The sequence below is a fragment of the Venturia canescens genome, chromosome 2 (genome assembly GCF_019457755.1).
Source record: "Venturia canescens isolate UGA chromosome 2, ASM1945775v1, whole genome shotgun sequence".
In the NCBI taxonomy this organism is placed as follows: domain Eukaryota; kingdom Metazoa; phylum Arthropoda; class Insecta; order Hymenoptera; family Ichneumonidae; genus Venturia; species Venturia canescens.
In genome coordinates, this window is record NC_057422.1 from 14,693,123 (window position 1) to 14,709,615 (window position 16,493).

Sequence of the window (16,493 nt, forward strand, 5' to 3'; positions counted from 1 at the left end):
GCGCTGCGAGGAGCTGGTGAGGAAAGAGGAAAACGGGAGAGGCGGTAGAGGCGACGGAGGAGGAAGGGAGGAGGTGGAGGAGAGAGCGGATGGCTTGGGACGGAGGCGGGGGTGGTTGCATGCGGCTCACGTAGCCTCTGCACGGCGGCGTGTTCGCCATTCCTAATGCCAAGGGGGGCCGTTCCTGCGGACGGGGAAAACGGGAGTGAGCAAGAGCCGCTGCAAAACGAGAGAGATGGAATTACGAGCCGAGGGAGAAAGAGCGAGAGAAAGCAGGAGCAGCGAGCCGAAGAGAGAGAAAATTCTACGGACGGGACGAAACGAACGAATGGACGAAAGAGGGAAAGATTAACAAATAGATATACTCGAATGGTATGTGGATAGAAAAGCCGTGGATTCGTGAAAGCGGAAAGGAAGAGAGAAAATAGGTGCGCAAAGGAGAAATACTTGCGGGGAGAGGGAGAAAGAAAAATACGGGGCGGCTGCTGCTGCTCGGTTTATACGCGAGCGAAGGGGGTTCTGCTGGGGCACAGAATACACTTCGTTCCTCTCTCTTTCTCTCTTTTGCCACGATTTCGCGAGGATCTCGCTTTTGGCTACGCCGCGAGGGCAATCAATAGGGTGTTTCGGGGATTCCAGGGGAAAACTGCCGGCGCGGTCGCACTCTCGTTTCTGCAACTGCTACTTTCGTATATGTACTTTTAATGGAAACTTCTGGCGAACGCTCGCCTACGTACGCTCGTTTTTTTTTTTTTTTCTTATCGACGGAAATGAAGTAGCGAATTTTTCGGGGCCTCTGCACAATGTTTAATATTGAATTTTAACGACATAAACGAAGCTTCTTTTTAATGAAAAACTTCTTTCTTGTTTCGGGGTTTCTATTAGTATGTTCGAATCTGAAGCTCCATTACGCTTCAAGTCATTCGTCGGCGGATATTTAGTCGATCGCGAATTCTTCGTACGTACGCGCTCCGCTCGTTCGGCTCTTTCGTAACAATCTTCACATCTTTGTTTTTCGCACGCATCGGTGACGGAAAGCCACACCGAGGACAGCGCTATCGTACATTATTTCTCGATGACCGAGTCCACGAGAGCGTCCATGTCGAAGCCTCTTTTTTCGCGTTTACAACGATCCCGCACGCACCAAGACCCGAGTTATCTCCAAAGCTTTTGCTCGTTTTTTCGGCGAGGAATACATCAGCCAAGTCCTGGTCGTTGCAGCGATGCCTTCGTCCGCCCCTCTCTCTCTCTCTCTCTCGCTTATTTTCTATTCGCGCGATATAAAATGCCCACCATTGCGTGTACGTGACTGCGCGGCAATCCGCAGCCACGCGGTTCGATCGAGCGCGTCGACGCAGCCTCGATCCTCTCTTTTCTTCGTCTTCTTCTTCTTCTTCTTCAACCTTCCTACTCTGACTGTGACACCATCTCGGCTTTGACAGTGCGACTATGAGAGTTTAATATTTCAATCGCGAAATAAAACGTCGGACGTGAAACCTTCGCGGAATCGGTGCGCGAGGCCAACAGCACGAATTTCAGCAGCAACTAAATTCGTTTAATCGTCAAGACGCGGTGTTACAGAGGCACAGCGGTGAAACTGTACTGCGATCGTATGGCGACTCCGAAATGATGATTCCCGTCACGCCGCGATACGATTTTTATAACCAGCCTCGCCGTCGATCGCATCGAGGACAAATTACGTTACGAGATTTACGCTCACGTACCACACGCACGTTTCGCTCGAACCGCGCGCGCGCGCGCCCTCATGAAGCAAATGTTGCTAACCCTATTGAAAAGCTCGTTTCTCAATGATTCCACGAATTTTCGATGTTAAACTGACCATTTTTATGCTTTCGAACGCTCCAGGTGGAAATGACCGGCTCTAGCGTATTCGACTACGTTCATCAACAGGACCACGTCGAGGTCGCTGAACAACTGGGTCTCGGATTAACCTCGTCCTCCAACTCGTCCGGACCTCATTCCTCCAGTTCCGGACTTGCGTCACCGAGCAGCGCTGCTTCGGAAGAACACGGTTCGGCATCAACCGCCAATCCCGACGGTAAGATGGCTTTCCTCGGTTCGATTATTCAATTGCGAAACTCATGAATTTACACTGCGATTTCCATTCCTAATTCAATGCCGCGTGGATAGTAAAACTTTGTTGAGCAACGAAAACGATGCTCGGAGTTTTCATTTCCCACCTACGACCAGACGTTTTTACTTCAAGAATATTTTTCGTAGCATCGTTCGTGACTTTCGTCGTCCCCGTTCGGTATAAGTTCGAGCGAAAAATGTCCCGGATCCAAGCAGAACATGAAAATAACACTTGTCCAGTGGCGCCGAAGGTTTTCTGATCCATATCGTCGCCGAATCGTGAATGCTGACATTCGACGAAGAGGAAAAAACTATTTTCGAAAACGAGTAAAATTAGCGATTCCCTCATGAATGTACGCTCGTCCCGAGTCGCCTCCTCGGTGCTGTTTTCTGCTTCTATTTGCTGTTCAAAAATGAGCGAGACCCGAAATCCCTGTGACTCACTAACGGTTTATCTTGTTCCGATGTTTATGAGGGCGTTGGGAATAAATTCGTTTCGATTCCCTACGCTCTTGATGACTCGTTCGATCGAAGGATTCCTACGCGAAATTTGGTTCTTCGGAACGCGGACGACACCTTTCCATACCCGGTGACGAATGGCGTTCTACTTAGAGAATAAAATTTATCTACGCAGCGCCGACAGAATGAAATTATGCGAACGGATACGAGGACACGGTCACAAATTTTCATTGTGACTTGAATTCATCGCACCTCGAACGAAGATGATTCATCGCTGACGTTTTCCATGTAGACAATAATAGAGATCATCGATCCATCTCGCGATGATCAATTCTGCAGAAGAATAGGCACGAGGCTCGATTGAAATCCGACCTTGATCCTGTTCAACCTCATCTCCACAGGAGTAAAGAAACGGAAAAAAATGTGACCCCGGATTCAGGATGGTCTCCAGCCCTCGAGGCGAAGAATTTCATTGTCTCCCCCGATACCGTGCCTTTCTTCGAGGTTTCGCAAATTTTTTTAACGTCCCCCCCGCGTACTTAACACGTACGCAAAACGAGCGCACGTTTTTCGGACGTTGTGTCGGCGGCGGCGGCGGGGTGGCAGGAGTCGGTTGCCAGAGAGTGGTGAGCGAGGGCCGGCGAAGTGAGGTAGCGAGGTCTGAATGAACGCGTAACCCGGAAAGCGTGACCGAAAGTGGAGCGAGCATGCGGAATGCCGAAGCTGTTTAGTTCGTGGAGGTTGTGCACGTTAGTTTCACGTTCACGTAGAGAAGGAGAAAGAGAGACAACGAGTTCGGACATTGGGAATTCGAGACTGGTGTAGAGAGCGTGCGATGACGTCAAAGTCTATGGGAAAACGATGAGGAGTGCGAGAGAATACAAAAAATGAGACAGTCGGTAGGGGTCGGGGAGGTCCCAAGTTTGATAACACTTGCGGAGTACGCGAGGGTTGCCGCACCGTAGAAAAGAAAAGGGTGAGAAGTGCCAGCGAGCAGAGGAGGCGGTTGACATTTCCAGTGATCGTCGCGTTTGGAAAAAAACGTGTGCGATCCACAAAAGCCGAAGCCATGCACGTTGTCCACGTCGGACGTGCCCATCGGCGCCGCCACGTGGTTACGCGCGCGGTACGGCTGTAGGAGCGTTCCGGTTTCTCCGGGTGTTCCGCTTGGTCACGAAGTCGAGGCGTGCGATCGTGCTACACGAGATCCGCACGGGGGTGTGTGGCGAAGCTGGAGGCGAAGAAGCCTGAGCGAGGAGCGAGGCTGCTCGCATACGTCGTAGTCACGAGAGTCGTGACGGGGTTGGAAAGCGCGAGAGCCAGGGTTGCTATGCCAGGGGTCACAATCGAACACGTTTTCGGGGATGTTAAAAGGTGGCAGAGAGAGAGAGAGAGAGAAAGGAGAAGCAAACGCGTGCTTGAATGCGCTCCGTACAACAAGCTACCTGCTCTCTTCTGGGTCGCTGCCATGCGGCGCTTTTCCTCGATACGGCCTCGCTCCTGCGCGCCGTCGACCTCCATCCCTTTCTCTATATATCGGGACCAAAGCTCTCCAAGCTAATCCTCGATCCTGGATTCCGGTTGTGCATCTCGCGCCCCGGAATCCCGATGTCTCGCATGGTTCACGGTCATCGTGCTTCACACGACGCGATCGAACCCGAGGCGCCGCTCCTCTCGTGCGAACATTTCTGCGGGCGACGCAGCCGCCATTACAAGACTTTGCTAGATTCGTACCCACGGACCTCTTCACGTTGCCATGGCTGTTGCCTATCTCCGGACACACAAACTTACGTACACATACGCGAAACTGTGTATACGCGATGGTGTAAACCCTCCGTGGGATTTGCCCAATTGTTATTCCGCGACACGAGCAGCGCAGGCACGTACGTCAAGCCTATATCTTTCTCTGTGTCTCTGTCTCTCTCCCGCTATTACCCCTCCGTCTCCTTTTCTCTTATCTTATTTTCTCTTTTCGTTTCTGCTTTCCCTTCGTTCTTTCTCTCTTTCACTATTCTATACTCGGCCATCCGAGCGCTTCCCTGACCCTTTCTCTCAACGCGCTGTCCTCCGCCATTCCGCATTCGAGGAACGAGCCCCGACGCGCGATGTACTCGGGGCTCACCACGTTGCAGCCATCAAATATCCGCTGGACTCTCGCAGCCATCGCTTCTTTTTCCTCCTCTCCCTTCCTCCATTTTCCTTTGTTTGTCTCGTCAGAGTCTCCCTCGCCACGGCGAACTTGTTCCAAGATTTTCCATGAATACCCGCCTCGCGTACAGGATTTTTAGCATCGGCCACTTTCGTTCCTTTCCTACTTCCGGCTTCATTTCACACACCGGACGCTCCCGCCGTCGTATCGTAGGTCGCACGAAGTACTCCTGAGGCCACGGAGCACGTACACCACCCGGCCGTGCTTCAAACACACATTTATTTCCCTCAGGAACCGGCTCTAAACCGATAAATCAAAATGGCCGTCTCTTCGGTCCATGTGCATGGACGTCAATGACCGGGAATCGAAAATTTTCATTCAATATCTCTCATCATTCACCTTTTCATTTTTAATTCATGAGTTTATTCAATCGGCCCTTTTCCTTTACGGGTTCATAGCTTCGCATGGAATTATTCAACGTTCCGTTCAAACAGAATCTTCCTACCATTTTTTCGTCAAGTGCCTCCGTTCGATTCTTCGAATTATTCATTACGTTTTACACGGAGAAAACGAGGCTGAAAATTCTAGAGGAAAGTACTAAAAATATAGTATCTCGGCGACAGTATATGCGTACTGAATTGCAACAGTCATTCGAAGAGCAGTAATAAAAATTGTTCTGTCCACCATAGTAAAAAGACCAATACCCATACATTTTATTCAAAAGGCTCAAAAGAGCCTCTTTCTCCATAAGCACAGTCAAAAATGTTTTCAGTCACTTCAAATGTTTATATTGCAAAGTATGCTCGGCGGGCAACCCTGAAGAAAAACTATACAAAACGAAATATAGTTGTCACGTGCATCACACTTTTTGCTGTCCACGTAAAGTTGGTTAGAATTGAAGGGACGAAAAATAGGAAAATTCAAAAAATACTACGCTGTTTGTAATCGGTGCCTAAATACTTTTAAAATTCTCTCTAAAACAAAACGAATCCGTTTTCTCAGTGTACCTTTGCATTATCAATGAATTTAAACGATAAAAGATCTTCAATTTTCTGTTTACAGTCTCATCGGTTATGTCGCTAACGACAGCAGGCGTTTACAAAGGCTACGACCGAGCGTTCTGCGTCCGGATGAAATCATCTTTAACGAAACGCGGATGTCACTTCAAGTCTTCTGGTTATCGGGTAAGCGACAGTCCCAATCCTAGTTGCGAACTCGATTACAAGAACTTTGTTCGCCTTAAAAGTTCTTCCCTTTGCGGCTAATGGAAATTCGACTATTCCGAATGTTGGGCAATACGAGAAACATGGACCAGCCTCTGAGACCTTGACGGGGACCAAATAAAATCATCTTCGAGTTCACCCTCGTTTGATCAAACAAAAACTCAGTTATTTCAAGTCGTTAAACAATGCAAAAACCACTGTTTACATTTTTTTGGAACAACCGATTCAAGTTGGATCGATTTCCGTAGCCCAAAATTGAAAAAAATTGGCACAAGATTTGAAAAAAAATGTCGTTGCATCAAGAGATTGAAAGCCCCTCAATTTTGCCACCGGTTGCCGCTCATTATCGCGACGTAATTGCCCAAATGTTTCATCGAGCCAAAACTTGAGGGGAGTTAGAGTTCGTTGCTGGGTAATTGGAGGTTTCCGATTACATATTACGGTACGAGAAGTCATTTAGCAAAGTTCATAGGAGAATAAGAAGAAAGGGCATGAAGAAGGGGAGGAATGAGAGGATTTGAGTGAGGTCGTTCGTTAAAGACGTAAGCAGAGAGAGAGAGCCATCTTAGGTGAGATAGCTCGGGGAAGCCCAGAAGGAACGTTTCGCTGTCCGTTCTAGGCCTTCGACTAAGCTCTGACCAAACGAAGTTATGGAGCCACCCCGGGGCGCGTTAACTGCTACCCTCGCATGCCATCTTTTCCCTTCTTCTTTGCTGATTCTCACCGGACACGTTGATTTTCACCCTCCTTTTCATTCTTCCCTCTCCGCGCATCCAATTGTTCTTTCTCCCTCTTTCCCTTTTTCCCTTCGTCAACATTTCACCTTCGTTATCTCCTATTAACATCAACGTCCACCGTTCCTCGCGCTGACTACGGGCGTTCTCATGTGTTCCCTCGCGTTGCAGGTTGTTCTTCTCCTGTGTCGATTAAGGCCCCAGTATCCATTTAGTCGAACGGGCAAATCGTCGCCACCGTTGATGGGTATGGTCGGCTTGGCGATAGCATTACCACCACCAAGCGTTCACGAAATTCGACTTGAGACTGACATGTTCGTTACGAGGATCAACTTTAACTTTAAGATAGCACACTGCGAACCAAAGTGAGTCTTTTGAATATGCAAATTCACACTTTTTCCCAAATTTCAAAGCACTAACTATGAATTTTCCACAAATTTTTCAGAGTATCAGAACTGTTAGATTACACGGCGGATGAATTAGCGGGGAAGAGTCTTTATGCCCTGTGCCACGGGGAAGACGCACATCGGCTACGAAAATCGCACGTCGATCGTAAGTATCATTCAGGAATATCGAGGCTCATTGCGTCGCGCGTCATGTTTCTCTGGTAGAGTTGCGAGTTTCCAGAACAGTCGAGAGTCGCAAATCACTCTTTTGGTATAAAAATGGAAAATATAACTTTAGTTTCCAAAGTATCGAGTGCGTCTCCAAGAGAAATGAAAATTTATTGTCTCAGCCAAGTACAATTCATTTCTCGTTCTGCACAAAACTCTTTGGAAGGCCGCACGAGAAAAGCAAAGGTTTTTCAGGCTCCGCGTATCGCGGGCATTGCACCTCGATAAGGAAGGGCATGAATCTCTTCGGCATTTGATATTGTAAACGTTTTCGTCGTAAAGAAAAGCAGAAAAAAGTGGAGCTCGGGGAACGATTTTGTGCGAGAAAGCGAGAGAGAGAGAGAGTTTTCCACATTTGAGTAGTCACGCGCCTCGCACGATGTGTAGTAAAGTCGCCTGAGAGTCTGCGATAGTGTGATTTGTGTAGATGTAAAGGATGCCTGAAAATAGTGTGTAGTACGGAGACGCAATATCCCGTGATGCGCGCGCGTGTGTGTGTGTGTGTGTGTGTTTTCTGTGCTGCTAGGGCCGGTGCGGTTACCATCAGGATTAGGTATTTGGTATGCAGAGAACGAAGCTGTACGCCGGATGCGGCATCTCCAGCGAGTTGTTACCTTCTCTGCCCAGCTCCTGGCCCAATCCAGCCGAGTCTCTCACTCTTTCGCCCCTCATCCCCGTTCCTGTTTCTACCCAAAACCCATACACATACGAACCATTCAAATACACACGCATTGATAGAAATACACAGTCGTAATCTCTCTCTCTCTCTCTTTCTCTTTTCTTCCAACTGCCTTCATCTTCCTCGTTCTCCATCTTCCTCCTCATTTCTGTTTTCCTCTTTGCACAGGGTGTGGTGATGTCGGTAGCAACGGTGATGACAGGTGGGGTTGAAGGGACTCGCTAGCTTCAACCCACACACGCGTTACCGTTCTCTTCTCGCTTCTCTATCAAAGAGTCTCTGTATCCTTCGCGTATATACGGTTCGACATCGTTCGTGGACTTCTCTCTCTCTCTTTTTCCAAGTCTCGTACGAAGATATGTGCCTTAGGCTTCTCGTCTTTCTCTGCCTCTCCCTTATCGCCTTCTTTGTCTCGCAGGCTCGCTCGTTCTCTCTCTCAGCCGCCGAGTTTGCTCGGTGGCAGTTACTCCTTCACCTCTTCCTATGACCTATCCGTTGCCTCCGTCTTCGCCAATCCTCGGCACCGGCCACCGTTCATCAACCAACCAGCCCTCCTCGTTCCGTTCGCCTCCTCCTTCAACTTCTTCCTCCTCTTCTTCTTCTCTCCAACGTCTCCCGTTCTATCCCACATTCCCTATATCTTCCTCTTCTCTCAGACTCCCAATCGAGTCAAGTCGATATATAGCGCCTGTACGTAAGCCCGCCTCGTTTTCCCAAAGTTTATTAACTCAACTCTCTTTCTCTCCGCGCGTTCCTGTCTGGCTCTCTCACACCCCCCGCCGAACATGCTCATCCGCACCATCGACGTTGTTCCCCAACGAAGCTGCACGAGCTTTCCAGCCACTAGTCTCAGGGCTTTTATACAGAAATATTCCCGAGTACGTGACTCTCTCCCTCTTCATCTCTCTTCGTATTTTTCTCTCTCATTCTCCCTCCTTCTCAGGGATGAACGGAGGGCTAGGGAAATATCGAAGTCTCGTACCAACTCTCGACTGTACCGGTATAACTCGGCTTATGACCTACAGATCCGCCGCAGTGATGAATCTTTTCAGAGCTCCAAAAACTTTTTTACGACTCTTTTTTACACCCTTTTTCTGCAGCATCTAACGTGACTTTACGATCTCGTTTCAGTGCTTCACAAAGGCCAAGTACTCACGCATTATTATCGACTTATGAACAAGAGCGGCGGTTACACGTGGCTACAAACTTGCGCCACTATCGTGTGCAATTCGAAAAATGCTGAGGAACAAAATATCATTTGCGTTAATTACGTTGTCAGGTAAGCGCGAAGAGAAAACTTTGAATTTTGTCTCTTCGTTGGTAAATCCCATTCCAACAGGCCCGACTATCTTCGATTTCGATTCATCCTTCTCCTTTCATATTCCAGTGGTCGAGAGTACGGGAATCTCATAATGGATTGCTGCCAATTAGAGGATGGGGTCACAGGTGTCAAGAGAGAAGATGTTGCCGGTAACGATCCAGAAAACGGCTCGCCAGATGCGGATAGAGGAGGTAAATAGACCGAAAACGAGATCCAACTGAAAAGCAATCTTTTCATATTTCGCGAAAATTTATCACGCGTTGATCATGATAATTTGAGTCTGCGAGGATAAAAACATCGGACATAAGCAAACGAGAATTCACTGACTACTCTGAATTGAGTGACGCGCGAAAGCTTGGAACGCATCTAAAGCAACAATTTGTAACCCAAAAAATCGAGTCTGTTAGAAATTTTGCTGCATATAGTGAAAGTTTGAAGAACTTGCATTGACAGTTAAAAAACGTACGTTCTTTCGGACCATGCACACAACTGTTCGGAAAGTAGCTTCGAGATTGTCCATTATCATGAGTTTTGGTGAAAAATGTGGGGTTTCGTGGCATTAGAGCACCGACAGGGAATCCCGTAAAAAGGGAGAGGAAATCGTGGCGCTTAACTCAAGTAGCAGGTAGTAGCGTGAAAAATTTGAGCTCACACGACGCTGAGAATAGTGATGAAAGGAAGATGGATGAATGATGTTGGATGATCGAGAGCGCTCGTCGATCTCGGAAGCAAGAAGCTGCTGCAAAGGCTTCGTCGCCGGGACAGCATTCCCGCTTGGACACGCTCTTGAAAACGTCGAGCGCGGTTGAATGACGATGAATAGCGGTCACTGGAAGGCGACAAGGCGAGGAAGATCGAGTCTCGAAGCAGCAGCAACCAACGTGGGAGAGAGAGAGAGAGAGAGAGAGGAGTCGCGTCGTTAGAAAAATGAAAACACTGAGAGCGTTAGATATTTTTGCTACGAATTAATACAAAAGACAACGACGAAGCTGTCGTGGGTGGGCATATTTTGGACGGAGCACCGTTTCTTCGTTTACCATATGAAGGGCTGTAGCTCAGCCGAGGACTCTTCCAAAAGCCCGAATTCGATACGCAAACGAAGACAAATATATGCGGAAAGAACCAGTGTGTGTCATTCGTGCTTTATATACACGAAAATGAAGAAAAATAAATAAATGAGCGGAGAATCTGGCGGTTTTTGAGGCGAGAGAAAAATCTATCGCTCTACCGCACAGAAGTGACGAAAAGAGGAGAAAATAAATATGAAAGGTCCCCTCGAGATATTAATATTTGAAGCGAAAGAACACCCGAACTTCTCGTGGGGGGAAGCTCACGTCTTGCTCGAGCGAAGTAAATTCTGATAAATTTCTTCGATTATTCAACGTTGAATTTCTACCAGCGTTGAATAGGAAGGCTTCGCTTCCTTTCTGAAAGGAGCTCTTTTCGACGAAAAATCTTAAATTCTCAAAGAAGATGTTACGCAGATCCTTAAGTCAATAAAATCGACGAGTCCCACAGCGGCCGTTCTGCGAATAATCTGACAGAGCATTTGAGAAATTAGCCACAGCTATTCGAGTGCCAGGCACTAACGGAGATCGGATAAATAGTGAATGAGACATCACAGAAGAAAAAATAGCCGTGGGACCCGATTGAACGCTGGAAAATAAATCAATGGCTAACTATTTTTTGTATAGTAAAAAGGGAACCACGGTGGCTTCCCAATGTCCGTTGATAAAGGGGCCGCTTGTATCAGTCAAGAAAATAAATTGCCACTAAAGAAAGAAAGAAAACCGTCACTGAAACACATTATTTATTCCAAGAAATCGATCGATATTAAGGAGACAACCTCAAGTTGTGGAGATCATGGTTGAGCTGATTTCCATGAAAATGAACTAAAATTGTCCACTAAAATTTGGTCGAATAAGTACACGAGTTCCATAAAATAAAGTTTTATCGTGCAGTTCATTGTTCAACGTTTTTCGAACGAGAGCTAGTACGAGAGCTGTTAAAATGTTTCACATTCAAATATTCAGGTTTAATGAGCAACTTGGCAAATGAATCGCGACAATCGAATCTTCAGCGATAAAGCTTTACCATAAATTTAGTGGTAAAAGTACGTTTTTTAAGGGGCCTACTCTAAAAAAAAGTGTTAGGTTGAATAGTTTCGGAGATTTTATCAACGAGCCCTCCGAAAGCATAATTTTGAAAAAAAACGCGTTTAAACAAAGGCACGTACGCGGCGCCGTAAAAGATCGATTTTTTGAAAATCCTAATTAGAGTAGACGAGAGGTTCAACAGACCCAGCAGAGCCAAGAATCCCCAATTCCAAAGACCCTTAGCCGCAAAAAATTAAAAAAAATGTCGATTTGTTTGTCTCGCAGAAGGTCGAACAAGCGGTGGTCCAACGAACCAGCATCCGGAGAATCCTCACCGTTCGCCGCCGGAGGACCGCGAGGATACGCGTGGTTCGGAGAGCGAGCAGCGAGGAAACCGTCACCACGACAACGTGTCTCAGCTTCAACAGGAGCCGGGTCCAGCGGTGCCGACGATCGGTGTTCTGACGGTGAAGTCATTGTCGCGAGGGCACAAGAGGAAGTACGCTCAAGAGGAGGAGAGTAGTTCGGGTGAGGAGGACGAGGAGGAGGAGGCGGCGGGGGCGGGGGCGGGGGCGGGGGCGGTATCAGGGAAGACGTCGGTGGGTGCGGTGCGGAGCAACGCGTTGAGTCCAGCGTCCTCGAGTCACTCGGTACCGGGAAGCGAGCAAGTGTTGAGGGCGCCGAGTCCAAAGTTGCGAAGATCGGAGGGTGCTTGCGGGGGGGAAGGAGGCGAAGTGGCGGGTGGAACATCGGTCAAGGATTTGGAGCAAGCGATGTCGAAGCATCTGCCGGGTGCAACGTTGAACAAGCCGGATTCACCGGCGTTGCATCATCAGCCAACGGACTTCAGTACGGACGCGTTGTTGAAGCAGCAGCAGCAGAGGAGCACGATCCAGTGGATCGGAGCGCACCATCATCATTTGGGCCACCTGAGTCCGCAGCAGTCGTCGACGGCGCCGCTCCCGGCGTCGGCGTTGCTCCGACAATTGTACGTAAACAGGGAGAGTGTCATAAGGGCGAACGTGCACGGCATAACGTCGGGAGGGGGTCGAGGGCCTTCGGCATCCGGAGGCGCTTATTACACCGGCGACAGCGTGCAAACCGGGCCATTGCCAACGCCCCCGGGATCCGAGGGTTCTTCTACGTACGGAGAACACCAGTTCGTACTCGGGGCTCACAATCCCCAGAAAAGTGTTGTAGGAACGAGCGGTGCCGAGGCTTTCACGAGCCTCGTCTCGTCTTACTCATCCGCTGCGGCTGGTTACGCGATTGATTATCACTCGGCGATGACCCCACCGTCTTCCGTCTCACCGCGGGACAAGCAACAACAGCATCATCAGCAGCAGCATCAACAGCAGCAGCAGCAGCAGCAACAACAACAACAACAACAACAACAGCAGCAACAGCAACAGCAACAACAGCAGCAGCAGCAGCAACAGCAACAACAGCAGCAACAACAACTTCACTCAGCGAGTGTCGTCAGCAGTTACGAATCATCGGTTTACGGTGATCCTATCTTGAGACATCAGTACGAGCCTGCTCAACCTCTACCCTTGAAACCTCAGGTCTATTCCGCCGCTGTTCATCCCAGCGCTCTTGATGCTGCTGCCGCCTACGCTTCGGCCAGCCTCAGCGAACAGCCCCAGTTCTATCATCATCCGGCTGCCGGCGCCGGTTTCCACCTCTATCATCCGACCAACAAAACCGCGACCAACGGATGGTACAGCTCCGCGTCCTAGTAGCTTTACGGTTAAGTTCTTCCTCCCCCGCCCCCTGCCCCTGTCCCGTCACTCGGTCGGCGAGTACTTAAGTAATTGGAATCTAACCCGAAGTCCCCACTTTTAAAAAACGAAGCATATCAGCTATCTTTCCAACTTTATTCCCCCTTCTCGCTCATCGAGCCTCCCGTTTGCTCTAGGAATCTACGTTGCGCGAGTGAAGATATATTTTTTAGGAAATTCGTTCCCTCAAATCCTACCGGCAACCATGAATCTCGCTATTTTAATCCAATTTTTGCTCGAGACTCTTTGAGTTTGAGCACTTCGAGCATTTTGAAACTTGGATTAATTACGTTGCTACAGAACGCTTGCGAGATCGCAATCGAACGAAATTTCAAGCAATCCCACAGCCCTACAGCCAGGCAGAATTTACTTTTTCGACTTTTCAAAATTCAACGAAATTTTTCTCTGTAACGATTCTCAAGCTGCCAATTTTTAATTCACCGAATTTCCCGATTAATTACGACTATTTTTATCCCTCATATGCTCTTCGTTTAGATTCACGGAGCGATAAAAAATATGCGGAATTCCTAGGGTTGAGTTTCTAAAATATCATCAACCTCGAATTTATTCGAATTCACTCTCTTCAGCTCGCCCGGTGTAATATAAATATTGAAAAAAAAAAAAAAAATAACAAAAAAAACAAAAAAAATCGTATATAAATTATTATAACTCTTGATTCACTCGAGTCGAAACGAAGGTGAACTTCGTTACGTGAAGCACGCGAGTCTTCGTTGTTGTTTTCTTGAAAACGAAAAAAAAAAGAGAGAGAAAAACAAACATTTCCCTTCGAGCCAGTGTTCGAAAAATTTTGTTTTTTTTCGTCTTCGTATTTTTATTGGACGCTTCGAAATACGCATTATTGTGGGGAACATTCATCTCGCTAAGTCGTTCTAAATAGTTGTTGAAAATTTCGTGAGAAAAATGAGCTGCGCGAGTGCGTCTCGAAAATAAGTATTTTGTTTGATTTTTTTTTTTTTTTTTTTTTTCTTATATAATCTGTAATTATTGTCTGGTCGTCGTGTTTATTGTTCGCGGCGTTGATATCAGACACTTGTAAATATTGTACAAATACTTCGATTTTCCCTGCCGTCCCCCCCCCCTCCGTCCCTTCCTCCCTTCCTCCTCCCCCCCGCCCGCCCGCCCGCCTCCCCTCTCGACCGTATTATCAAAAAAAATCGTTCATTATTACGTTATTTTTACTCGGAGAGTTTAACGAATTATAATTTCGTAAGTAGTTATATATTGATCGTGTAATTGGGGATAAAGATAGTGGATTATAACGGCGATAGCGTTATATACATAGCGATGTATAACCTTTTCCCCGGTGTAAAACGAGGTGCCAACGCCACAGTCACGACAAGTGACTCGCGCCATCGAAAAATGAACGTTATTTTCGGTTAACGAGTAATCTTCGACTCGACGATAGCGATCGCTAACCTCGAAAAAGATAAACAAAAATATAATTTTGTTTTGGCTAATTTCGATGGACGATCGTGTGTAAATAAATTGTAATATCGAAAAATGCTTTTATCGATCGACAGTTCGTAGGCTCGATATTGTATTGGTGGATGATAACGCCGCTCATAATGCCCACGCTCTATACTGGGTCAAAGACTTAATTTAAGCTCGGTGCAATAAATTCAAATCACCTTATCCCAGGGCGTTTTGTTTTTGTTTTTATTTTTATTTTTATTTTTTTCAATCGTTCGATCGCTCAATTCGAACAATAAAAACACTCACACACAAGTTTTATGAATAATTGTTTTTTGTGCAGCTAATATTAGTGGCATGAGTGAATGCTGAGGAGGTTATGAATGCGATAGAAATCGCTATGGCGTACCTTCCCTCTGTCCTCCGCACGAACGAACCAAGCCCAACACGAGGCAACTGTGTATACATATTGTAATTAAACGTTCACTATGTCGCGCTATCGAGACGAGCACTAATAAATGGTTAGTTACATGAAGATCAGCTATAATGTGCATTTTGGCACGCAATGTGTGATATATCGAAACAGTACGAATAATATCGCTCGCTGAAATCGAAAAGAAAATGGAAAAGTAAGAAAAAAACAGCCGCGGCTTTTCACGCCCGTACGCGTCGTTCGAAAATCCGATGTGTTTGCATAGATATTTTGACAATTCGTGCTCCCATAACCTTCATTCCATTTGTACAGATTTGTTTTGAATTTTTGAAAGTGTCGCACGTCATACTACGGATTTATGATGACACGCGAGAGACGGAGTGAGACTCTTTCAAACGCCATTTCCAAATCAATAAAAACACAAAATGTGACATGAATTAACCAAAGTTTTTTGGACAATACGCAATAACATCAAATTAAACACTAAATAAACGAATTTTTTTAAATGATTGTTCACATGTGCTCCATTTCTAAACCACACACCGGGATTCATATCAAATCGAATTCCGATGAAATGTTAGTGTTGTTTTTCTAGCGATGCGTTCAACGCTACTATTAAAATTACCGTGAACTTTGATGGAGAAGGAAGAAACGAAAACAAATTCTGTAAAGGAACTGGCGATTTATACTTACTCGCCCTGCGTATACCAGTGTCGAAGGTTGAAAGCCCACTCATCGTTTGTTTTATAAAGCATGAAAAATTGACTCAATACATGGATTTTGTACAATCAGCGTTTATTATGGAAATCCTTTTTCACTTCCTCATCACCACGCACCAACGCACTCAAAAAATCGGTCACTATTTGTCACGAAGGTCACGAATCATCGAGTAAGAAAGCTTCCTCAAACGAATTTTACCAGCGATCGCTACATCAGCGCTCTCGACAGCATATGTTGAACTATGAGAAATTCTCTGCTTTATCGACGGATGATAATCTGCTTAGTTGTATCTTCTACCGATAAGTTTCATGGAGACGCTTTGAGTCGACACATCATTATATATATATTGAATGTAAAGAGATCCTCAAAGACAATTCAATGAAAATTTATTTTCTCATCTTCGCTGCAAAAATTCATTTATAAATAACTTCCTGAATCATCGTTTCTTTGAAAGTGTTTCTGGATATACGTTTCCAAAACTCTCAATCTAAACGATCATTTCGAAAATATACCGCCATTAGAATGTCAAGGAACACCTCGAATCAATTGACTTAACTTTGAAAACTCTATAACTCGAATAAAAACAGTAGAATTCGAGGATTATTCTTTAAAAAATGTATATATTTTTGGGGAAAATCTCAAAATTTCAAGAGTTCGAGAATAAATGAAAAGAAACGTAACATAATTGGTCGAATCGTCAGCACGTGATGCCGCGAGTTTTCAATTCCATATCTATCTGTCTCTGTCGATTGGAGTGTT

At 46.4% G+C, this 16,493-nt stretch overlaps 1 protein-coding gene across 3 annotated transcripts in view; it reads left to right on the plus strand.

Moving 5' to 3' along the window:
- The window catches only part of trh (trachealess), a 159,943-nt gene extending 144,141 nt beyond the window's left edge, over nucleotides 1-15,802 (plus strand). For all 3 annotated transcript variants that reach the window (XM_043412842.1, XM_043412843.1, XM_043412844.1), the window contains 7 exons: nucleotides 1,867-2,059; nucleotides 5,765-5,886; nucleotides 6,831-7,024; nucleotides 7,105-7,211; nucleotides 9,084-9,231; nucleotides 9,340-9,464; nucleotides 11,655-15,802. In XM_043412842.1, coding sequence (XP_043268777.1) covers nucleotides 1,867-2,059; nucleotides 5,765-5,886; nucleotides 6,831-7,024; nucleotides 7,105-7,211; nucleotides 9,084-9,231; nucleotides 9,340-9,464; nucleotides 11,655-13,108 — 2,343 coding nt within the window. In that variant the 3' untranslated portion in view covers nucleotides 13,109-15,802. The remainder of the gene's footprint in view (nucleotides 1-1,866; nucleotides 2,060-5,764; nucleotides 5,887-6,830; nucleotides 7,025-7,104; nucleotides 7,212-9,083; nucleotides 9,232-9,339; nucleotides 9,465-11,654) is intronic.
- The last annotated feature ends 691 nt before the right edge of the window (nucleotides 15,803-16,493 follow it).